The 25,259-nt window shown below is 44.5% G+C and overlaps 1 protein-coding gene across 1 annotated transcript in view; it reads right to left on the bottom strand.

Moving 5' to 3' along the window:
* gna13 (G protein subunit alpha 13) overlaps nucleotides 1-21,557 on the bottom strand; it is a 75,065-nt gene extending 53,508 nt beyond the window's left edge. The window contains exon 1 of the mRNA XM_033044340.1: nucleotides 20,982-21,557. Within this exon, the coding sequence (XP_032900231.1) occupies nucleotides 20,982-21,494 (513 nt within the window). The 5' untranslated portion in view covers nucleotides 21,495-21,557. The remainder of the gene's footprint in view (nucleotides 1-20,981) is intronic.
* Between the last annotated feature and the right edge of the window lie 3,702 nt (nucleotides 21,558-25,259).

Consider the following 25,259-nt stretch of genomic DNA (forward strand, 5'->3'; position numbering starts at 1 on the left):
TTAATAAGAACCTGAGGGACACCTTTATCCGCAGAGAGGGGTGGGTATACGCAACGAGCTGCCAGAAGAGGTAGTTGAGACAGGTATTATTATGACATTTAAAAGACATTTGGGCAGGTAAATGGATTGGGAAGATTTAGAGGCAGCATGGTGGACTAATGCAGATGGGGCATCTTTGTTGGCATGGGCAAGTTGGCTATTCGAAAAGGGCCTATTTCGGTGCTGTACGACTCTAAGAGGAAATATAGTGCACCATGCATGTGCCATTAATTAAGAAACCATTCAGTTAGTCAACTCTCTTGCCCATACCCCCTTAGACTGGTAATGTTCTCAATTTCAAATATTTATCCAGAACCCTTTTAAAATTCCGCATCCATTACCCCTTCAGGCACTACAATACAAAACAATTGTGTACTGCATTAAAGAGATTAAATTACTCAATTTGTAGTCAGAGGCGTGAGCCTGATTACCATCATAGCAACTGAGTAATTAATTTTGGAATGGAAAACTAGAATCAGTAACAGCAAGCTCTTCAGTTCACTAATGCCTTCAATAAAGAAAATCTAATAATCTTGCTGAATCCAACCCATGCATGACTCAGACGCACCAACTTGGACATCTTTTAGCCGCTCTTTGGGATGTTCTAGCAAACCATCAGTTTAAGGGACAATTATAGATGGACATTAAATACTAACCTAGCTATCAATGAGCACTTTTCATTCGGCAAGACCAAGCATAGACTCGGTGACTGGTTTGCGCTCTTCGGCTTGCTGCAGCCCCCAGATGTTAACCATTTTTACTACCCTTCCCACATCAACCTTTCAGTCCTTAGCCTCCTCCATGGCAAAAGTAAGACCCCATACTAAATGGAAGAACAGCACTTCATATTCTGCTTGGGCTATCTAACAATCCAATGGTAAGAACATTCAATTCTTCAATATCAAGTATTACATCCTTACCTTCCCCAAACCCCAATGGCGAATGGGCAGACATTTATCCCACCCTCTTCCTTATGCTCATTTCTCATCTCAGTCCTCCATTTCCCTTTCATTGCAGTATTTTCCTTCTCTGCCCACTTCCATCTATATCCCTCCTTCCGGCTTTACATTTCACCCTCTTCTTTCCTTATCCAACACCCTTTTGTCTCCTTTTTACTTCCAACCTTTGTCACTATCTCCACCCATCTGTCACACCCCCCTCACCTGTATCCACCTGCCACACTTTACCCCACCCCTCTCCCTCTATTCCAGCTCTTCCTCCACCTACTACATCAGTTTGAAGAGCCCCATCCGAAATACTGTCTGTCCATTTCCCGCCATGGATGCTGCCTGACCTGCTGAGTTCCTCAAGCACTTTGTTTTTGAGCAAGATTTCAGCATCTTGGTTCTCATGTCTCCTGAATAAAATCACAGATGTCAGCTTGAAAAACGTCAGCACTTTTGTCGGTGGCTTTGACAATGCATAATATATTGATAACAAATATATTTTGTGCCTTGCACGTTTGGACATATTACTTTGTACAATCTAAACTAATCATTTTCTTAAAGCAAAACTGTCTCAAATCCTGATATTTAGGGGAGATGGTGTCTGTTGTTACCGATTGTCCTTTATCACCTAATAAGAGGATAATATGCACAGTACTATTGAAAAAAACTGCCAAAAAAATACATTGCACAATAAACAGTAAATGATACAAAATTCCGTGAAACAACAAACTCTTGTCTACAATACATTCACTCCACTATAACCAAAATTCATTATAAAGAGATCTGTTAAAATGAGGGTTCACTGTATAATAATTATTAAAAAGACAAAGACCTAGATGTCTTTTATTAGGATGGAGAGTGACATTGTTAATTCAGAAACAATGGTTCTGAACTTAAAGAAAGGTAACTTTGAGGGTATGAGACGTGAATTGGCCAAGATTGACTGGCAATTAATTTTAAAAGGGTTGACGGTGGATATGCAATGGAAGACATTTAAAGACTGCATGGATGAACTACAAATATTGTTCATCCCAGTTTGGCAAAAGAATAAATCAGGGAAGGTAGTGCATCCGTGGATAACAAGGGAAATCAGGGATAGTATCAAAGCGAAGGATGATGCGTACAAATTAGCCAGAAAAAGCAGCATACCGGAGGACTGGGAGAAATTCAGAGACCAGCAGAGGAGGACAAAGGGCTTAATTAGGAAAGGAAAAATAGATTATGAAAGAAAACTGGCAGGGAACATAAAAACTGACTGCAAAAGTTTTTATAGATATGTGAAAAGAAAGAGATTAGTTAAAACAAATGTAGGTCCCTTGCAGTCAGAAACAGGTGAGTTGATCATGGGGAACAAGGATATGGCGGACCAATTGAATAAATACTTTGGTTCCATCTTCACTAAGGAAGACATAAATAATCTGCCGGAAATAGCAGGGGACCGCGAGTCAAAGGAGTTGGAGGAATTGAGTGAAATCCAGGTTAGCCGGGAAGTGGTGTTGGGTAAATTGAATGGATTAAAGGCCGATAAATCCCCAGGGCCAGATAGGCTGCATCCCAGAGTACTTAAGGAAGTAGCTCCAGAAATAGTGGATGCATTAGTAATAATCTTTCAAAACTCTTTAGATTCTGGAGTAGTTCCTGAGGATTGGCGGGTAGCAAACGTAACCCCACTTTTTAAGAAGGGAGGGAGAGAGAAAACGGGGAATTACAGACCAGTTAGTCTAACATCGGTAGTGGGGAAACTGCTAGAGTCAGTTATTAAAGATGGGATAGCAGCACATTTGGAAAGTGGTGAAATCATTGGACAAAGTCAGCATGGATTTACAAAAGGTAAATCATGTCTGACGAATCTTATAGAATTTTTCGAGGATGTAACTAGTAGCGTGGATAGGGGAGAACCAGTGGATGTGGTGTATCTGGACTTCCAGAAGGCTTTCGACAAGGTCCCACATAAGAGATTAGTATACAAACTTAAAGCACACGGCATTGGGGGTTCAGTATTGATGTGGATAGAGAACTGGCTGGCAAACAGGAAGCAAAGAGTAGGAGTAAACGGGTCCTTTTCACAATGGCAGGCAGTGACTAGTGGGGTACCGCAAGGCTCAGTGCTGGGACCCCAGCTATTTACAATACATATTAATGATCTGGATGAGGGAATTGAAGGCAATATCTCCAAGTTTGCAGATGACACTAAGCTGGGGGGCAGTGTTAGCTGTGAGGAGGATGCTAGGAGACTGCAAGGTGACTTGGATAGGCTGGGTGAGTGGGCAAATGTTTGGCAGATGCAGTATAATGTGGATAAATGTGAGGTTATCCATTTTGGTGGCAAAAATCAGGAAAGGAGACTATTATCTAAATGGTGGCCGACTAGGAAAAGGGGAGATGCAGCGAGACCTGGGTGTCATGGTACACCAGTCATTGAAAGTAGGCATGCAGGTGCAGCAGGCAGTGAAGAAAGCGAATGGTATGTTAGCTTTCATAGCAAAAGGATTTGAGTATAGGAGCAAGGAGGTTCTACTGCAGTTGTACAGGGTCTTGGTGAGACCACACCTGGAGTATTGCGTACAGTTTTGGTCTCCAAATCTGAGGAAGGACATTATTGCCATAGAGGGAGTGCAGAGAAGGTTCACCAGACTGATTCCTGGGATGTCAGGACTGTCTTATGAAGAAAGACTGGATAGACTTGGTTTATACTCTCTAGAATTTAGGAGATTGAGAGGGGATCTTATAGAAACTTACAAAATTCTTAAGAGGTTGGACAGGCTAGATGCAGGAAGATTGCTCCCGATTTTGGGGAAGTCCAGGACAAGGGGTCACAGCTTAAGGATAAGGGGGAAATCCTTTAAAACCGAGATGAGAAGAACATTTTTCACACAGAGAGTGGTGAAAGGGTAGTCGAGGCCAGTTCATTGGCTATATTTAAGAGGGAGTTAGATGTGGCCCTTGTGGTTAAGGGGATCAGAGGGTATGGAGAGAAGGCAGGTACGGGATACTGAGTTGGATGATCAGCCATGATCATATTGAATGGCGGTGCAGGCTCGAAGGGCCGAAGGGCCTACTCCTGCACCTAATTTCTATGTTTCTATGTTTCAACTCAATTTGAAGCCACTATTTCATGTTGAGGTGCATTCTCAGGGCTCTCGCTTAACATTTTTCCCCTGTTGCCAGCCGGACAACCTCGGCAGCTTTTTAGGTTGCCAAATGACAGTTTAGGTGATAATTTAAGACGGCTTGCATGACACGTGCGATAATGTGCTCGGACGAAGTGCGTAGTTACCAGTCGGAATTATGGTCAATGAAGCATTCACATATTATTTCTGCTTCAAATAAAGTCACAAACTAAACTTATTCACCAATCAAGACATGATATATACCACAATGACATGCAGCAAAATGACAATACTGTATCTCATCTTCTTTTACACGTTGTAATGACTGCAATTTCTATTATTTCTTTCCACTTCCAAACAAAATTCTGGTTGGATTATTCAGCGTTGAGATTACTCAACCTCAGTGAGACCAAGTGCAGGCTTGGCGATCGCTTTGCCCAATACCTCCGCTCGGTTCGCAATAACCAACCTGATCTCCTGGTGGCTCAGCACTTCAACCCCCCCTCCCATTCCGAATCAGACTTTTCTGTCCTGGGCCTCCTCCATGGCCAGAGCGAGGCCCACCGTATATTGGAGGAGCAGCACCTCATATTTTTGCTTGGGCAGTTTACACCCCAGCGGTATGAAAATTGATCTCCAATTTCAGGTAGGTCCTGCTTTCTCTTCCGCTTCCCAGCTCTCCCTCAGCCCACTGTCTCCGCCTCTTCCTTTCTTCTTCCCACCCCCTGCAGCCTCACATCAGTTTGAAGAAGGGTCTCGACCCAAAACGTCGCCTATTTTCTTTGCTCCATAGATGGTGCCTCACCCGCTGAGTTTCTCCAGCATTTATGTCTCCCCATTCACACAAGTTCTGTTATCCCACTTTCCTCACCCACTCCCTACACATTAGGGGCAATTTTACAGAGACAAGTTAACCTACAAAGCTAATGCATCTTTGGGATGTGGGAGAAAACCTACATGCTTGCAGGGAGAATGTGCAAATTCAACACAGACAGTGCCCGACGACAGGATCGAACACAGATCCCTGGTGTGTGAGGCAGCAAGTCCACCAGCTGTGCCACTATATTTTATTTTCCAACACACATTATACGTTGATAACTTTGGTTACCAAAAAAAAAGAAACTGTCCATTTTCAGTCTTAAATCTCTAAGTGATGCTATGTCCCCCTTTACAGCTACTGTATGTTTTAATTCAGTTCAAGACTATGGGACAGTGCATTGGCCATAAAGTTGCTGCCTAAAATTGCCAGAGACCCGGAATTGATCCTGAATATGGGTGCTCTGTGTATGGAGTTTGCTCCTTTTCCCTTTGATTGCATGGGTTTTCTCCGGGTGCTCTTGTTCCCTTCCACATTCCAAAGATGTGCAGGAACCTTTTTCAGACCCAACCCAAAATGTAATATTTTCCTTTTGTCCAGAGATTCTATCTGACCTGTTGAGTTACTCCAGCTTTTTGTGTCTATCTTCAATTTAAACCAGCATCTGCAGTTCTTTCCTACACACACGATACTATAGGATAGAACTTTATTAATCCCAGGAGGGAAATTGTGTGTGTGTGTGTGTGTGTGTGTGTGTGTGTGTGTGTGGTTATATAATCATATATAACTATACATTGTTTTGTTTTCTCGTTTATAACATTGTTTACAGAGTACTATGTTTACATATTCTGTTGTGCTGCTGCAAGTAAGGATTTCATTGGGGCATGAGAGAATAAAACACTCTTGACTCTTGACTTACGTCGCTAATGTGTGGGATAGAACTAGTGTATGGGTGATCGGTGGTCAGTGTGGACTCGGTGGGCCGAAGGGCCTGTTTCCACACTGTATGTTTAAATTAAATTAAAACACTAAAACCAGAGGAAATCTAAAGAAGGGTCCCTACCCGAAACGTCACCCAATTTCTTCTATCCAGAGATGCTGGCTGCTCCATGGAGTTCCACCGTACAATTAAAGCATGGAATAGTCTACACCCTACTATAGGTACCCAACCAGAAGCAATTAAATTTAAGGTAGCTCTTTTTTCCCCCAAGAACCCTTTTTTGTTTAAGTCCAAGTCGAGAGAGTTTTATTGTCATGTCTCCCAGATAAGACAATGAAATTCTTGCTTGCTGCAGCACAACAGAATATGTAAACATAACACAGAACAGGAGATAAAAGTTCAGTGTCCATAGACCATATACAGGGCTCGAAATTAACGGTTGCCCGGGTGCCATTGACCACTCAAAGCGCCGCCGGGCAACCTAAACACCGAGTCATTTTGCCCGGCTTGGCAACCAGATACTGGTTTGTACCGAAATAGATACAAAACACTGGAGTAACTCCGCGGGTCAGGCAGCATCTATGGAGAAAAGGAACGCGACGTTCTGTGTCGGCGGTGACGGCTGTATTGCGTGAGAAAGATACTAGGTGCGTGGTGACGAAGGGTCGCAGCGAATGACTGGTACCGCACAACGGCAGCAGCGGCCGCGACAGCGGCTCCATCTCCTCCTCCCCTCGCACCCTGCCCGCCCTGATAAGGGCCGCTGCTTGCAAATCCACTACCCGGCGCTTTTTAAAAAAAACTCCTGCACGCCGAGGCCGGGAGGAGGGAGAGGCCTCGGCATGCGGGAGGGTTTGTTTTGAAAGCGGTTATCCCGTTAGCAGGTTTGCAAGCAGCGTCCGCTATCAGGGAGGAGTTGGTGATGGAGTCGCTGCCGCTGCCGCTGTGCAGGACCCGTCATTCGCTCCGACACTTCTGAAGCTGCTGCACCAAAGCTACTATAGCTATAGGATCTTTGAGCTGCACCGCTCGGCACCGTTGGCTGGCGGAGGAGGAAAGCGGTGGGGAGGAATTCCCAACGGCCAAGGCAGCGGGCGATGTTGTCCGAGGAGCGCTGACCTTCCTTCCTCCCCACCTCGCCCCCCTTCTCTCTCTCTCTCGTACGCCCCCTCCCCCCCCCCCTTTTATCCTGGGACACCTCCTCTACATCCCGCACTGATACACATTCCCGCCTCTATTCAGTATTCACTGACATCCCCTGTGCTCCCCCCCCCCCCAATCAATTCATCCTGCGCTGATCACCCTATCCACCTCGCATTAATTCTCCTGCCACCATCCCTCCCCCACCTTCCATCCTACACTGATTCCCCAATTTACCCTGTACTTACCCCTTTCAAGTTCAAGTGAGTTTGTCATGTGTCCCTGTATAGGACAATGAAATTCTTGCTTTGCTTAAGCACACAGAAAATAGTAGGCATTTACTACAAAACAGATAAATGTGTCCATATACCATGATATAAATATATACACACATGAATAAATAAACTGACAAAGTGCAAATAGCAGAAAGTGGTTATTAATAATCAGAGTTTTGTCCGAGCCAGGTTTAATAGCCTGATGGCTGTGGGGAAGTAGCTATTCCTGAACCTGGTTGTTGCAGTCTTCAGGCTCCTGTACCTTCTAACTGAAGGTAGCAGGGAGATGAGTGTGTGGCCAGGATGGTGTGGGTCTTTGATGATACTGCCAGCCTTTTTGAGGCAGCGACTGCTATAAATCCCCTCGATGGAAGGAAGGTCAGAGCCGATGATGGATTGGGCAGTGTTTACTACTTTTTGTAGTCTTTTCCTCTCCAGGGCGCTCAAATTGCCGAACCAAGCCACGATGCAACCGGTCAGCATGCTCTCTACTGTGCACCTGTAGAAGTTAGAGAGAGTCTTCCTTGACAAACCGACTCTACGTAATCTTCGCAGGAAGTAGAGGCGCTGATGAGCTTTTTTGATAATTGCGTTAGTGTTCTCGGACCAGGAAAGATCTTCAGAGATGTGCACGCCCAGGAATTTGAAGTTCTTGACCCTTTCAACCATCGACCCGTTGATATAAATGGGGCTTTGGGTCCCCCTCCTACTCCCTCCAAAGTCCACAATCAGTTCCTTGGTTTTGCTGGTGTTGAGGGCCAGGTTATTGCGCTGGCACCATATGGACAGTTGTTCGATCTCTCTTCTGTACTCCGACTCATCCCCATCAGTGATACGTCCCACAACAGTGGTGTCCTCAGTGAACTTGATGATGGAGTTCGCAGGGGGCTGAGCACACAGCCTTGAGGTGCTCCAGTGCTGATTGTTATCGAGGCCGACACATTTCCACCAATATGAACAGACTGTGGTCTGTGGATGAGGAAGTCGAGGATCCAGTTGCAGAGGGATGCGCAGAGACCCAGTTCTGCGAGTTTGGTAACCAGTTTGGAGGGGATGATTGTGTTGAATGTCGAGCTGTAATCGATGAATAACAGCCTGACATATGAGTTTTTGTTGTCCAAGTGGTCCAGTGCGGAGTGGAGGGCCAGCGAGATTGCATCCACCGTTGATCTGTTGTGGCGGTAGGCGAACTGCAGTGGGTCCAGGTTTTTGTCGAGGTAGGAGTTGATTTGCTCCATGATCAGCCTCTCAAAGCACTTCATCACCACCGGCGTTAGTGCCACTGGTCGATAGTCATTGAGGCACGTCACCTTACACTTCTTGGGCACCGGTATAGAAACATAGAAACATAGAAATTAGGTGCAGGAGTAGGCCATTCGGCCCTTCGAGCCTGCACCGCCATTCAATATGATCATGGCTGATCATCCAACTCAGTATCCCGTACCTGCCTTCTCTCCATACCCTCTGATCCCCTTAGCCACAAGGGCCACATCTAACTCCCTCTTAAATATAGCCAATGAACTGGCCTCGACTACCCTCTGTGGCAGGGAGTTCCAGAGATTCACCACTCGCTGTGTGAAAAAAGTTCTTCTCATCTCGGTTTTAAAGGATTTCCCCCTTATCCTTAAGCTATGACCCCTTGTCCTGGACTTCCCCAACATCGGGAGCAATCTTCCTGCATCTAGCCTGTCCAACCCCTAAAGAATGTTGTAAGTTTCTATAAGATCCCCTCTCAATCTCCTAAATTCTAGAGAGTATAAACCAAGTCTATCCAGTCTTTCTTCATAAGACAGTCCTGACATCCCAGGAATCAGTCTGGTGAACCTTCTCTGCACTCCCTCTATGGCAATAATGTCCATCCTCAGATTTGGAGACCAAAACTGTACGCAATACTCCAGGTGTGGTCTTACCAAGACCCTGTACAACTGCAGTAGAACCTCCCTGCTCCTATACTCAAATCCTTTTGCTATGAAAGCTAACATACCATTCGCTTTCTTCACTGCCTGCTGCACCTGCATGCCCACTTTCAATGACTGGTGTACCATGACACCCAGGTCTCGCTGCATCTCCCCTTTTCCTAGTCGGCCACCATTTAGATAATAGTCTGCTTTCCTGTTTTTGCCACCAAAATGGATAACCTCACATTTATCCACATTATACTGCATCTGCCAAACATTTGCCCACTCACCCAGCCTATCCAAGTCACCTTGCAGTCTCCTAGCATCCTCCTCACAGCTAACACTGCCCCACAGCTTAGTGTCATCCGCAAACTTGGAGATATTGCCTTCAATTCCCTCATCCAGATCATTAATATATATTGTAAATAGCTGGGGTCCCAGCACTGAGCCTTGCGGTACCCCACTAGTCACTGCCTGCCATTGTGAAAAGGACCCGTTTACTCCTACTCTTTGCTTCCTGTTTGCCAGCCAGTTCTCTATCCACATCAATACTGAACCCCCAATGCCGTGTGCTTTAAGTTTGTAAACTAATCTCTTATGTGGGACCTTGTCGAAAGCCTTCTGGAAGTCCAGATACACCACATCCACTGGTTCTCCCCTATCCACGCTACTAGTTACATCCTCGAAAAATTCTATAAGATTCGTCAGACATGATTTACCTTTTGTAAATCCATGCTGACTTTGTCCAATGATTTCACCACTTTCCAAATGTGCTGCTATCCCATCTTTAATAACTGACTAGCAGTTTCCCCACTACCGATGTTAGACTAACTGGTCTGTAATTCCCCGTTTTCTCTCTCCCTCCCTTCTTAAAAAGTGGGGTTACGTTTGCTACCCGCCAATCCTCAGGAACTACTCCAGAATCTAAAGAGTTTTGAAAGATTATTACTAATGCATCCACTATTTCTGGAGCTACTTCCTTAAGTACTCTGGGATGCAGCCTATCTGGCCCTGGGGATTTATCGGCCTTTAATCCATTTAATTTACCCAACACCACTTCCCGGCTAACCTGGATTTCACTCAATTCCTCCAACTCCTTTGACTCGCGGTCCCCTGCTATTTCCGGCAGATTATTTATGTCTTCCTTAGTGAAGATGGAACCAAAGTATTTATTCAATTGGTCCGCCATATCCTTGTTCCCCATGATCAACTCACCTGTTTCTGACTGCAAGGGACCTACATTTGTTTTAACTAATCTCTTTCTTTTCACATATCTATAAAAACTTTTGCAGTCAGTTTTTATGTTCCCTGCCAGTTTTCTTTCATAATCTATTTTTCCTTTCCTAATTAAGCCCTTTGTCCTCCTCTGCTGGTCTCTGAATTTCTCCCAGTCCTCCGGTATACTGCTTTTTCTGGGTAATTTGTACGCATCATCCTTCGCTTTGATACTATCCCTGATTTCCCTTGTTATCCACGGATGCACTACCTTCCCTGATTTATTCTTTTGCCAAACTGGGATGAACAATTTTTGTAGTTCATCCATGCAGTCTTTAAATGTCTTCCATTGCATATCCACCGTCAACCCTTTTAGAATTAATTGCCAGTCAATCTTGGCCAATTCACGTCTCATACCCTCAAAGTTACCTTTCTTTAAGTTCAGAACCATTGTTTCTGAATTAACAATGTCACTCTCCATCCTAATGAAGAACTCAACCATATTATGGTCACTCTTGCCCAAGGGGGCACGTACAACAAGACTGCTAACTAACCCTTCCTCATTACTCAATACCCAGTCTAAAATAGCCTGCTCTCTCGTTGGTTCCTCTACATGTTGATTTAGATAACTATCCCGCATACATTCCAAAAAATCCTCTTCCTCAGCACCCCTGCCAATTTGATTCACCCAATCTATATGTAGATTGAAGTCACCCATTATAACGGTTTTGCCTTTGTCGCACGCATTTCTAATTTCCTGTTTGATACCATCTCCAACTTCACTACTAGTATAATTGATGCCCTTTTAAAGCAGGTGGGGACCTCAGACCTCAGAAGTGAGAGGTTGAAAATGTCCGTAAAAACTCCCGCCAGTTGGTCCGCACAGGTTTTTAGAACACGACCGGGTATACCATCAGGACCAGGTGCTTTTCGGGGGTTCACCCCTCTGAAGGATTTCCTGACGTCTGCCTCTGTGACTGAGACTGAAATGCCATCACAGCGAATGGGGGACCGGAAACGCACATCAGTATTCTCCCTGTCAAAGCGTGTGTAAAATGCATTGAGCTCGTCAGGGAGTGATGTTTCACCGACATTCGAGCTGCCTCCTGGTTTCGCCTTGTAGGAGGTGATTGCATTCAGGCCCCGCCACAGCTGCCAAACATCTGTCTCATCCTCCAGTTTGGAGCAGAAGTCCCTTTTGGCCTTTTTGATGGCCTTACCAAGGTCGTATCTGGACTTCATGTAGGCCACTGTATCATCGGACATGAATGCCCTGTGTCTGGACTTTAGAAGAGTGCGGATCTCAAAGTTCATCCAAGGTTTCTGATTGGGAAACACTCGGAAGGTTTTTGTAGGGATGCAGTCCTTTCCCATCCATCCTGCACCTCCTCCATCCATCCTGTACTGATTCCCCCATCCATCCTGTACTAATCCACACATTCAACCCGTACTGACCCACCCTCCATTTACCCTGCACCTTCCTCATTCATCCTGTAGTGATTACCCATTCATCCTGCACATACCCTCCGATCCACACTGTACTGCCCCCCCCCTATTCATCCTGAGCTGATCTCCCCCCCCCCACATCCATCCTGTACTGATCCTCCCATTCAAGTCTGAAGGGTCTCGACCCGAAACGTTGCCTATTTCCTTCGCTCCATAGATGCTGCCTCACCCGCTGAGTTTCTCCAGCACTTTTTCTACCCCCATCCATCCCGTACTTAACCCCCCCCCCAATTCAACACCACTGACATCCCCCGTGCTCTCCCCTCACAATTTTACCTACTCCAACCAACACGTACTAATTCACCTGCCTCAATCCATCCATTCTGCACCGACTGCCTTCTAACCACACCCCCCCCCCCCCTCCCCGCCATCTACCCACCCCGCACTGATTCACACACACCCCCTTCCCTGACCCTATTGTCCTGGACATGTCTTCAGAGCGAATATTGACTATGTTTGATAAAGGAATGCAATCAAAAGTGTTTTAATTCCCAATGTTATTATTTGTTTTAATCCATGAAGATGGATTAATTAAATTGTGAACACGTGAAACATTAAAACCGCAGTGTTCGATTGTCACTGCTACCGTTGACATGTTAGTACAGAATTCATTTTAACGGCTCTTAATATGGAGTATCAGTACTGTAGTTATTTAATGAGCAACATTCACAACTATACGTACGCATATATGTTACCATGGTCCAAGATTCATTGACACAGGTTGATCATACGCTGAATAATCCAACCACATTTTTGTTTGGAAGTGGAAAGAACTAATAGAAATTGTATTCATTGCAATATGTAAAAAGAGTTGAGATACTGTCTTGTAATTTTGCTGCATGTCATTGTGGGATATATCATGTCTTGATTGGTGAATGTGTAGTTTGTGACTTTATTTGAAGCAGAAATAATATCCGACTACGCGCTTCGTCCGAGCGCATTATCGCATGCGTCATGCAAGCCATCTTAAATGACCACCTAAACTGTCATTTGGCAACCTAAAAAGCTGCCAAGGTTGCCCGGCTGGCAACAGGGAAAAAAAGTTAAGCGAGAGCCCTGCATATACATATGCACAATAAATAAACATGCACATACCCTCCGATCCACACTGTACTGCCCCCCCCACTGCAGTCGAGGCTAGTTCATTGGCTATATTTAAGAGGGAGTTAGATGTGGCCCTTGTGGCTAAGGGGATCAGAGGGTATGGAGAGAAGGCAGGTACGGGATACTGAGTTGAATGATCAGCCATGATCATATTGAATGGCGGTGCAGGCTCGAAGGGCCGAATGGCCTACTCCTGCACCTAATTTCTATGTTTCTATGTTTCTAAAATGCAATAGGCTGTTATTTTTCAGAGTTTGGTGGTGGTGTTTAAATTCTGTTTAGATTCCATTTCGAATATTTTTGGAGTTACTCCAGCTCCAGGGAGTGATTCTGCATTGGTTTTCAGCAGTCGCAGCGAGTGGACAGCAATGGCAGCCAGATCTCCCACCATGCAAAGGGAGGGAGAAAGTGGTCGACGGCGACCAGTTGCAGTGGCAGTACGCATGTGCAGGGCAGCACATGCGCACAACCATGGCCAACGATGTGCTGGTCAAAGATCCTCGCTATAGGATCTTTGGTGCTGGCCGTGGTTGTGCGCATGTTAAAGGCGGCCGGCCGTGCCGGCGGACGAGGGGCGCGCAGAGACCCGAGACATGGACAGCGGGCGGAGACTCAAGACATGGACACGGATAGCGGGCGGAGAGTGACAGAGAGAGAGAGAGAGAGAGGGAAAGATAGAGAGGGGGCCCGCTCAGAATTAAGCGACAGGTGTCCCGGGTATTTGCCAAGCCAGGCAAAATGGCATGGCTTTTAGGTTGCCCGGTGGGGCTGTGGGTTGCCATTGGCAACCAGGCAACCACTAATTTCGAGCCCTGATTCCACAAATAACACTTAACAAAGCATCAATTCTACTCAAGAGTGCCAGGTTATAAACACTAACCTATCACAAGATTTAAGGTGGGGGGGGGGGGGGGAAAGAAAGATTTAATAGGAACTCGAGGTGCAACTTATTTAAACAAAGGATGGTAGGTATATGGAACAAGCTGCCAAACTAGGTAGTTGCGGCAAGTACCATCACAATGTTTAAAAAACATTTGAACAGGTACATGGATAGGATAGGTTTAGAAGGATATAGACCAAATCCAGGCAGGTGGAACCAGTATAGACGGGGCATGTTGGTCGGCATGGGCAAGTTGGGCCAAAGGGCCAGTTCCTCACTGCATGACTTATCTCTGGCCTATCTGAGATCCAAATATAAATTTTGATATCCTTTTGCAACAATGCAACCAGACCAAATAGAACTTTTTTTTCCCCTTCCCCAAACATGAACATCTCCAAATTAATTACCAGCTTACCATAATCACAGTCAGTGCATCAAATGAAGGTTTATAAATGGCATACACTTTTAAAAAATTTAAAAGGCTGTGTGCTGTGTGGCTAAGAATCACACAAATGTCCAATTTACACCATTTAATCCACCTATATCAGAAAAATCTCACAAACTAATTTTTATTTTGAAAGATACGAATTACAAAAACAAACTTTACCAAAAATGTTACTCGAGTTAAAGTATATTGAATTCCTCATTGAAATACCTATATTGCCCTTTCAATTTATCCTCAAACACCACCAGTACCTCCAGAGCACCTGCAATAAGGCGCACGAGTAAAGCAAGAATTGAATAAATAAAATAAGTACATAATTCAGCACTGCTTAATTTTTTTATTTATAAAGACCTGCTTTATTCACGCTATTATTTAAATCCTAAATCCTAAAGGTGATATTGACCAGATGATTTGTCTGACATTACTGAAGATAGGACCAAGCAACCATTTTTCCCTCTTGGATCATTATGTTGGTGTGAGTAACAACACTGGGCCATTTTTGCAAGGTAAGTAGTGCAGAAATGGAGAGTCAAGGCTCATTCCATTCCTTTCAAAAGCTTTTGTTCATGGTAGCATATTTGGATTGCATATTTCATTTTGATATGTGGTCAAAAATACCACGTCTTTATCCACTAAGAGATCTATACACCTGCTTCCATTTGAATACTTTAAATTAATTTCCTAGAGTTCAACCAATCGCACCAATCACTGTGCAAATGCCACTATTATTTCTCAAATTTCCATGCTAATCTCAAAGACATTCAAAATATATTTAAATATTCATAATGAGATGGGATGGTTAAAACTTGCTTACAAAAACTGCACTGCAACTACTTTGCATAACATTCTTCAAATATACTCCACTTCCCAATAAACCAATTTTAAAATATAATACATCAGCTACATAAACTGTTGGGAAAAGTCAGCTATTGCATACTGAATGAGATCATCTGGAAAGTCAGCAAAGGGATATAATGCAAATTAGTGTTGTTGCAGATCATAAACACCCTGTGCAAATGACAAAGATATCAAGTTCACATGGATGAATTGTATTTTCTCTCCTTTCCCCAAAAACAGTTCAACTAATTAGACCCAGCAGGCCTTGTCAGTAGAAATTAGCAGGCACTGAATAATATGAATTTACATTTTAAACAACATCTGACAAGTAATCTAATTTAATACTTCCCAACACCAACTGGCTTCACTACAATTCTATACTGGTGTTTGTTTTTTTGGGGACCAGGGTGAGCAATCCCATGCTGCAAACCAACAACCACCACATTCCGAGGCAAGACTTCCTGAATATATTCAGCACTAAACTTTGTGATCGGCGGGGGCTCAAGATGTATTTTCTGTTAATTGAGAACCAAAATCAACCCAGCTTCCAGATCAAACAAAACCAAACTATAAAATTCAAGTATCCAATGAGATTACAGATTTAAGTATCTGTTCCACTGGACTAATAGCAATTGAGCTCACCAAATGTTAGCATATCTTACAGAACTGGTTTATTGCGTAAGAGTCCCAACAGGACACCAAGAATACATGGCAGTTAGACTCATAACTTCACTCAATATTTAACAAATAAAGGATCATTATTCTTACACTAAACAGACAGAGAATATTGGATGTGCGAAATTGGCAGAAATGACTATATTGCATCAACTGCACCACAAGATCCAAATCAAATCAAAGCTTTGACTTTTGGAACAAAAACAAAATAAAACGGCCTGATCATCTGTATTTAAGGTATTAAACCGACTGAGTATTCATCAACAATTTGTAAGTAGAAAAACTAGAGAAAGAACCTAATGAGAGAATGCATTGAAAATAGCTCATACAAAATTCAACCATAATAATGCACTAGAAAGCATAAATGTCAAACAAAAATAAATACACAAATGGAAAGAATTCAAGTAAAAAGATTTCATGCAGGCTCCTGGTGGGGTTTTCCTAGTCTCCCCACAATCAAATGCATACATTATAACTGCTCCATCTCCTTTTCATACAAAGAGAAAACATCAATATGTTTATACATTTCAAATACTAATCTGTAGAAATTCAAGCTTACTACAACTTTGAATATCAGATGCAAAATCAAAGGCAGAAAATCCATAAACAAAATGGTGTTCCGAACACAGACTATTCTCCTTCATTACTCATCTCAGCACTGCCCAGTCAAATAAAAAGGGAAGTGATGAAATTGATGGCAACAATGCCTGAATTTTTCCAACTGCTGCATCTTATTATTCCAACATATACTGTCAATGAAGCATTACTATAATATTGTATTCTTCTCCAGAAACCATATCACCCCCCCCCCCCATCAAATACCAATTTGCACAACACAAATAAACCAATATTACATTTACTTCCCCTCCAATATGGAAGATCTACATTTTTTTATCCAGCAAAAGGGCACAGAGCCTATGAAAATCCATTAGCACAAAGTATTTTATTAGCAAGAACAAATTGTCAAATAAATTCACCCATTAATGTTTGTCCAGGAAAAATGTCAAACTTCCTAAACAAGTATTTTATCAATTAAATACAAACCAGCATTGAGAAGAGGTTCCAAATTATTTGAGCTCTGCAAATTAACTTTCGGAGAGGGTGGAAGGCTTCAAATTAATTGGATAATTTCCCATTTGATCAAAGCACCGGACAAATCAGAGGACAGTGCCCAAAGTAAAATAAGCCAAAATCAGACAGCATACAAATGACTTACAAAATCTGAAATGCTCAAGATGAACTACAGCAATATATTCAAAGGTTTCTGTGAAAAAATGAAATAAATGCTGAAAATGTTTAGTCAGTCGAGCAGCAGATGCTCCTGTGGAGAAAGAAAAATAGTCTTCAGGTTATAACTTGCAAGAAAACATTGGTTGCACCACTGTAAATGCCAGAATAGCTCGGCAATAACCGGTACCCACAACCTTAAGAGTCCCACCCAAACAGAGTACCCCAGGAATTGTTGGCCACAAATAGCTAGCATTTCACTAAACAGTTTTCAGCAGTGAAAAGTAAATTTGCTGCAATCACAGTACTTGCATTCGGCAATCTTTGTAATAAACCCAAACACATCAATTCATTACAATTGAATGTAATGGTTAATAAAGGCATTAGTATTTGGTAATTTTTCTTTGAAGGTGAATTCAGATTCTAATTATTTTCTATTTAAAATAGAGTATTTTCCAATCTTAGGTACGTGCTCTTTCAATTATTTTTAATATTTGCAAAAACGTTTTCATGTCAGGGACCAAAGCTTCTGAACAGCAGAGGCAATTACTGACCCTTCTGCATGATGGCACCATGTGGCCCAATAAACTAACTGTTTTGTGCTTCTCCACTTAAGACTCAAAATGGCACATACCAGTCAGTTAACAGCACCAGATACACAAAAGGCAAGTTTGCCTTTCTCAGAAGCCCTCAACAGTAACATAGATGCAGCAAATATCTGGGAATGAGAAGGGAGGAGGAAGGTGATGAGGGAAGGGAAGATGAGAAGGCGAAGGCAGAAAGGGAGGGGGGGCAAAGATGGCAGCAGGAGAGGAAGGAAGAGAGCAGTCCAGGGGAGGGATTGAGAAGATATTTAATGCGGGGGATGGAGTGAGGGGGGAAAAATGCGGGTGGAGTGATAAGGGTAGGGGATGAGAAGACCCAAGAGGGGGGGAAGGAAAGGAGGGGTGCGGAGAGAGGAAGTGGGTAGACGCATTGGGAGAAGTGGAGGGAGTAGGATGGGGCGGGAAGATCCACGATCTGGGGGGGTGGGGAGGTCCATGGGAATGTGGGAAGACTTCTTTGTGGGGGGGGGGGGGGGAAAGATTTGGAGCAGCTGGTTCACAGGAAAAGTGGTGGAATCTGAGTGGGGGAAAGAGATGTGAATCAAGAGCGGGGGGGGGGGTGCAGTGGGGTTGGATGGAGTGCCTTTTGTCAAGTCGGGCAGGTGTGGGTTGAGGAGAAAAGTGGAGGCAAGGTAGAAACGGGGGCATCCAGGTTGTTGGGGAGAGAATGGGGTCAGCCAGTGGGAGAGATAGGGAGGAGAGTGGAAACATAGAAAATAGGTGCAGGAGGAGGCCATTTAGCCCTTCGAGTCAGCACCGCCATTCATTGTGATCATGGCTGATCGTCCCCTATCAATAACCCGTGCCTGCCTTCTCCCCATATCCCTTGACACCAATAGAAACATAGAAAATAGGTACAGGAGAAGGAAAAATAGGTGCAGGAGGAGCTGGCTGGTGAAGGGGGGGTGGGGGGTATGAGGATAGTGGGAGGTGTCGGGGGAAAGAAAAGTGGGTAGTCATCGTGTGGTGGGTGAGAAGGCAGGAGTGGGGGGTTGGGAAGAGGGTGAATCAGCAGTTGGCCAAAGGGTAGAAGAGCGACTGGGGTGGGAAGAGGGCAAGACATTTGGCGATGAGAAGTTTGCAAATATTAATCACTTCCTGATATCTCGGTCAAATGTGGAATACATTGTCTTACATTATGCTGTGCATGACAGCAGGAAATATTTTATTCGTTATTCCCTATTTCTGCTAATAACTATTGATTAGACAGAGCTGATAGTTGAGTATCTCTTTGCAATACAAACTCCAATGCCAATATGTTGCTGATGCTGAAAGATAAGACGTTATTTTCCTCAGCAGGTCCCACTGCATGTGTGGAGAGAAACGCAATTTCTGATCAAACAGCAGAATTAAGATCAGATGGAAGGACATTGACATAAAATGTTCAACGCTTCTCTCTCCACAGCTGATGTTGGATTTGAGTATTTCCAGCCATTTCAGTTTTTATTTTAGCAAATATTTAGTATACATTCGAAAACGGCTTGACATTTATTTTTAAGCCTGCTTCCTTCTTCCTCTTGAATAGCTAAGCACATGGTGTCCAAAACTTCTCATTAATGACTACGACTCTTTTCAAGCAAGTTTCTCATTATATTGTATTCATATTCAACCCAAATAATTACTGACATATCTACATTTGGAAGACACACAATTAATCATAAGTGACTGAAACTGTTTTTTGTTTTATGCTTAATCCCAAAATCAAATTATTCAAAAACTGACTGATTTGCCAGGATATTTCAAATTACTCGGTCAATAAGGACAAACAATATAGAGAACAGTACTCAATTGATATTCCACTCAATCATAAATCAGTTGAAATTTACTTTCACTCCAAGACAAGGGTCTACATTGAAATCAACATACGAGTTAACAGAACTGATTTTACAAGGTTTCCAATTCCCTTCATATTTTAAAACTCAAATTTATTCTACATTAGTACATCTTCATTTCATAGTGAGTACAATTGTCTTACCATCAGAACACTAACAAATCAAATTCCTGAACAGTATAAGAATTTGATTCTTCCATATTTGCCAAATTCCATCAGACTTAAACCAAATCACTATCATGAACTGAACCCATTATTTAACCACAAAGCAGAAACATGTTAGCGATCATAATTGGTCTTATTCCACCAAGAACACCCAGCCTCTCAGCTTGAGATCACAAAGAAAACAACCAAAATAAAATTGCAGAGACAGACACAGGAAACAAACCATTTTTTTTGGGTGCTAATTATAGTGTAATACATTTGCAGAGTGATCAAAGGAAGAACTATGAATTTATTCAGGTAATTCCCAACAGTAATCTCCCCATTTACCCAGAATTTTATTATTTCACTTCCTCTCTCCTTACATTTTCTTTCAACTGTACAGAAAAACTTTTGCAATAATATGCAAGTTCAATGTAACATGCACATCACATCCATCCAAACTGCACAATATGAAAGTTAATATGAAAGTAAGGATTTCTCCAGATGAAGATACTTTGCTTGGAAAATGCACATACCCTATTATTTTTAACGAGGGGGCATAAAGATTGTAGTCATTTGAAACACAATAATGCAATACAGAAGCCAATGCATGCATTATTTAAAATAAAGCAAACTTTAAAACTACTTGTCACAAACTCAAATATTATCATGTATCAGGCACTTATATTGAGGCATACTTCAGTTTTGTTGCAAACAATCATACCAGCTTCACGAATCAGAAATGTATTAAAATCCAGGCCTTCAAATGAATCAACGAAACTTGATTCCATTAATGTGGCAACTGACAGGCAAAATCAGTGATCCTGAACTCAAATCTTCGTAAACTTTTAACCACAAAACAAAACTACCTTGCAAGTAATTCCTGAAGATGTCACGCCTTTCAGAATTATAAATTTCTAAAATTAATTAAGATTAGATCTGTAGAAAACGATGCGTCTTTTTGGTGAGAAAAAGGTCATCAAAAATCCTGCTCACTTTCGACTTCAGCTATCACGTATAATTGTGCTTGAAATAATGCGTGTTCTGTAAACATTCAAATGTACGTCCAACAACTAAGACACATTAAAAATGTTGATGATAACGGGGAACCGAGTAGCCCATTTTGTAAATGAACGAGCCAATACAACGATAAATATGGATTTTAATAAAGAAATTAAAACTTGCTTCATGCTAGTTTGCAAACTAGAGAAGCCCTCCACCCGCCCTAAGCTCCGACTCGGAACACACCCTCTTCAGGAAGACGCTGGCTTCTCGTTCCTCTTCCCCAAGCCAGGCCTTCCCAAGCCCGCGCATCTTTTCCACCGCCTCGGCTCCGAGTTACTCACCAGCTGGAACTCCCTGCGCCTGTCGTACGCGTTCTGGATGCCACTGTCTCCCCACAGCGATCTTAAGGCGGACAAGTACTTGAGGAAAACCCGCGTCTCCACGAGGCCCGCGGCGGCCCCGGTCAACGCCCTGGTGTCGACACTCATCAGGAACTCGCCGTTCTGCTGGTTGCCGGGGTCTCCCCAGGGGATGCGGAGCTTTTCCCTGGCGTCCACCAGGACGCGGACGCCCTTCAGGATGTTGCTGTAGATGGTTCCCCTGAACTCCTCCTTGGCCTTCTGATCAAAATCCTGGCCGTGGATAATTCGCATCTGCTTGAGGAAAGTGCTTTTGCCGCTCTCGCCGGCGCCGAGCAGCAGGATCTTCACGAGTCGCCGCACGTAAGTCTTATCCCGGGAGATGAGCTCGTCTATCTGTTTGCTTTTGCGAAGCTGCTCGGCCTCTCGCTGGTTGAGAACGCAGTTCGGAAAACAAGCGGCGAGGAGGGAGCGGGACGGCAGGAAATCCGCCATCTTTACCACTCGATAACATAGTGAGGAGGGAGCGACGAGAACGCGCGTTACCGCCACTCGCGGCCGCGCACGTCACTTGGGGCTGCGTGCAGCGCTTCTCCGGCTGGAGGAGTAACATGCGGATGCAGTGCCCTGCATTGAGATGGTACCCTGACCTCCTTAACTCACCCCTTCCCACCCAAACCACCCCCCTTCCAATGTACCTTCCCCTGCAACACCTGTCCCTCCTCCCTCGACTCTGTCCGGGGACCCCCACAGTCTGAAGAAGGGTCTGTGTCCTATCCATCCCCCAATCACCATCTCTGCAACTTGAAACTAACTGTAAGGAAGAACTGCAGATGTTGGTTTAAATCGAAGACAGACACAAAAGGCTGGAGTAACTCAGCGGGTTAGGCAGCATCTCTGGAGAAAAATAATAGGTGACATTTTGGGTAGAGAAGAAAGGCCTCGACCCAAAACCCAGACCCATTGTTTCTGCTTGTTCTTATCCCACCAAACTTATTTCCACATACCTCGACTCCATCCTATTCCCCCTGGTCAAATCACCTATTCCTTTTCTCCAGAGATGCTGCTTGACCCGCTGAGTTACTCCAGCCTTCTGAAACAAATTAGTTTTCTGTCTGAAGGATTCCGACGCAAAGCGTTGCCTGTCCATTCCCTCTACAGATACTGCCTGACCTGCTGAGTTCCACCAGCATTCTGTGTTTCACAGCATCTGTGCATCCTTGTGTCTCTAGTTTTCTGCATTTCCTAATTGTGACAGTGTCTTTGACCTAAAGCTTAAACTCTGATTCTCTTTTTTTTGTGCAGATGCTGCCTGATTCATGGAGTGTCTCCAGCATTTTCTGGGTTTTATTTGCATCTGGCAGTGACTTCATGGCCATTCACAGTGTGGCTGAGTTCCTCCATCAGTTTTCATCGCGTCTGGCTCCCAACCTCATCGTTCCTCTGCCCCGCATGGCCTGGCTTTACCTTCTCCCCAAAATCCTCAAACCTGACTTCCTGGCAGACCCATTGTTTCTGCTTGTTCTTATCCCACCAAACTTATTTCCACATACCTCGACTCCATCCTATTCCCCCTGGTCAAATCACTCCCCACCTATGTCCAAGGCATCTCACACGCTCTTTGTCTCCTCCATGACTTCCGTTTTCCAGGCTCCACGCCCTCATCTTCACCATGGATGTCCAGTCACTCTATACCTTCATCCCCACCAGGAGGGTCTTAAAGCCCTCCATTTCTTTCTCGACCGCAGAACCAACCATTCCCCATCTACTAATACTCTCCTCCGCCTAGTGGAGCTGGTCCTCACCCTCAACAACTTTTCCTTTGATTCCTCTCATTTCCTCCAAATCAAAGGCATGGCTATGGGCACGCGCATGAGACCCAGCTATGCCTGCCTCTTTGTAGGGTACGTCGAACAATACTTGTTCGAGGCATACCGTGCCCTATCCCCGAACACTACCTCCGCTACATTGACGACTGCATTGGTGCCACCTCCTGCACCCATGCAGAACTCACTGACTTCATCCATTTCCCCACTAACTTCCATCCGGCACTCAAATTCACCTGGACCATTTCCGATATCTCCCTACCGTTTCTAGACCTCACTATCTCCATCGCAGGTAACAGACTACTGATCAAGATCTACTACAAACCCACTGACTCCCATGGCTATCTGGACTACACTTCTTCCCACCCTGCTTCCTGTAAGGACTCTATCCCCTACTCTCAATTCCTGTCTACACTGCATCTGCACCCAGGATGAGGTGTTCCAAACCAGGGCATCAGAGATGTCCTCATTCTTTAGGGAACGGGGGTTCCCCTCTTCGACTATAGATGAGGCTCTCACCAAGGTCTCCTCTATATCCCGTAGCTCCGCTCTCACTCCCCATCCCCACACTCGTAACAAGGACACAGTCCCCCTTGTCTTCACCTTCCCGTCACATACAACAGATAATCCTCCGACATTTTCACCACCTCCAACTGGACCCCACCACTGGCCACATCTTCCCATTTCCTCCCCTTTCGGCTTTCCGCAGAGACCACTCCCTCCGTAACTCCTTGGTCAATTCGTCCCTTCCCACCAAAACCACCCCCTCCCCTGGTACTTTCCCATGCAACTGCAGTAAATGCTACACTTGTCGCTTTACCTCCCCCCTTGACTCCATCCAAGGACCCAAGCAGTCTTTCCAGGTGAGGCAGAGGTTCACCTGCACCTCCTCCAACCTCATCTATTGCATCCGCTGTTCCAGGTGTCAACTGCTCTACATCGGTGAGACCAAGCGCGGGCTTGGCGATCGCTTCGCCCAACACCTCCACTCAGTTCGCATTAACCAACCAACCGGTGGCTCAGCACTTCAACTCCCCCTCCCATTCCGAATCCGACCTTTCTGTCCTGGGCCTCCTCCATGGTCAGAGTGTGTCCCACCGCAAATTGGAGGAGCAGCACCTCATATTTCGCTTGGGTAGTTTACACCCCAACGGTATGAACGTTGATTTCTCCAATTTCAGGTAGTCATTGCTTTCTCCCTCCTTCCCCTCCCCTTCCCAGCTCTCCCACAGCCTGACGCCACCTCTCCCTTTCTTCTTCCCGCCCCCCCCCCCACCCCTACCCTCACATCAGTCTGAAGAAGGGTCTCGACCCGAAACGTCACCCATTCCTTCGCTCCATAGATGCTGCCTCACCCGCTGAGTTTCTCCAGCTTTTTGTCTACCTTCCTCCATCAGTTTGTTCTTTTGGTTTCAATTAGGTCTGTTTATCATGTGTGTGGGTGCATGGGGATGGTGGTCGTGAGGTCCAGTCACAAAGAACAGCTCCAGACTTCATTTTTCCTCATGATAACAGAAACGGACATGGCAACAGTTTCTTAAATACTGATTTGTTTCCCTCTGACCAGTATGGCAATGACAAAGGCAACTGTATAGTATTTTGATATAAACTGTACTGATCCCATTTTGACACATCAATCTAAATGAGAAATCCTCAAATGCTGTGTTTAATATATTTTTGCCCAATTTCATGCAAGGTTTTCGACAGAACAAAAAATGTATTTATTCTATAAGCAGCAGATATAGCTCACCAACATCGTGGAGCTGGCCGACTTCGGAGCGCTGTGGTGGCGCGCGGCTGCGACCCGACTTCGGAGCTTTGGAGGCTCCGGCTGCAGGCCCTGTGGACGGTAACATCGGGAGCTCGCGGGTCCCTGGTGGGAGACCGCTTTTCGGAGCTCCAGCAACGGCAACTTCTCCCGTCGGTATCGAGGGGTTTAAATCGACCCGGAGCAGGGCCTTACATCGCCCGGTGCCGCTTAAATGGCCGCGGGACTTACCATGTCCCGCCGGGGGCTCTAACATCAAAAGCCTCGATCAGCTCGATGCAGCAGTTTGACTGCTTGATTGCGGGAGAAGAAGAATAAAGAACAGGGAACAGGAAAGAGATAAGACTTTTGCCTTCCATCACAGTGTGTGGGGTGTTTGGAGGGTGTTTGGAGATTCACTGTGATGGATGTTTGTGTGGAATTGTGTCAATTGTGTGTTTTGGTTTTTGTGCTGTTATGACTGCAGGAACGTAATCTCGTTTGAATGTTGTATGTTTAAATGACAATAAATGGCATTCTATCTATCTATCTATAAGATGAATTCCTGTTTCTAGGCAACTGAGGCTTAAACAAACAAGGAAGAAATAAACTGGAATAATTACTAAACACAATAGCCATGATATTCATTGCACTACCATTGTAATACAGTATCCACTGGGATACTGT

The sequence above is a fragment of the Amblyraja radiata genome, chromosome 26 (assembly GCF_010909765.2).
Source record: "Amblyraja radiata isolate CabotCenter1 chromosome 26, sAmbRad1.1.pri, whole genome shotgun sequence".
In the NCBI taxonomy this organism is placed as follows: domain Eukaryota; kingdom Metazoa; phylum Chordata; class Chondrichthyes; order Rajiformes; family Rajidae; genus Amblyraja; species Amblyraja radiata.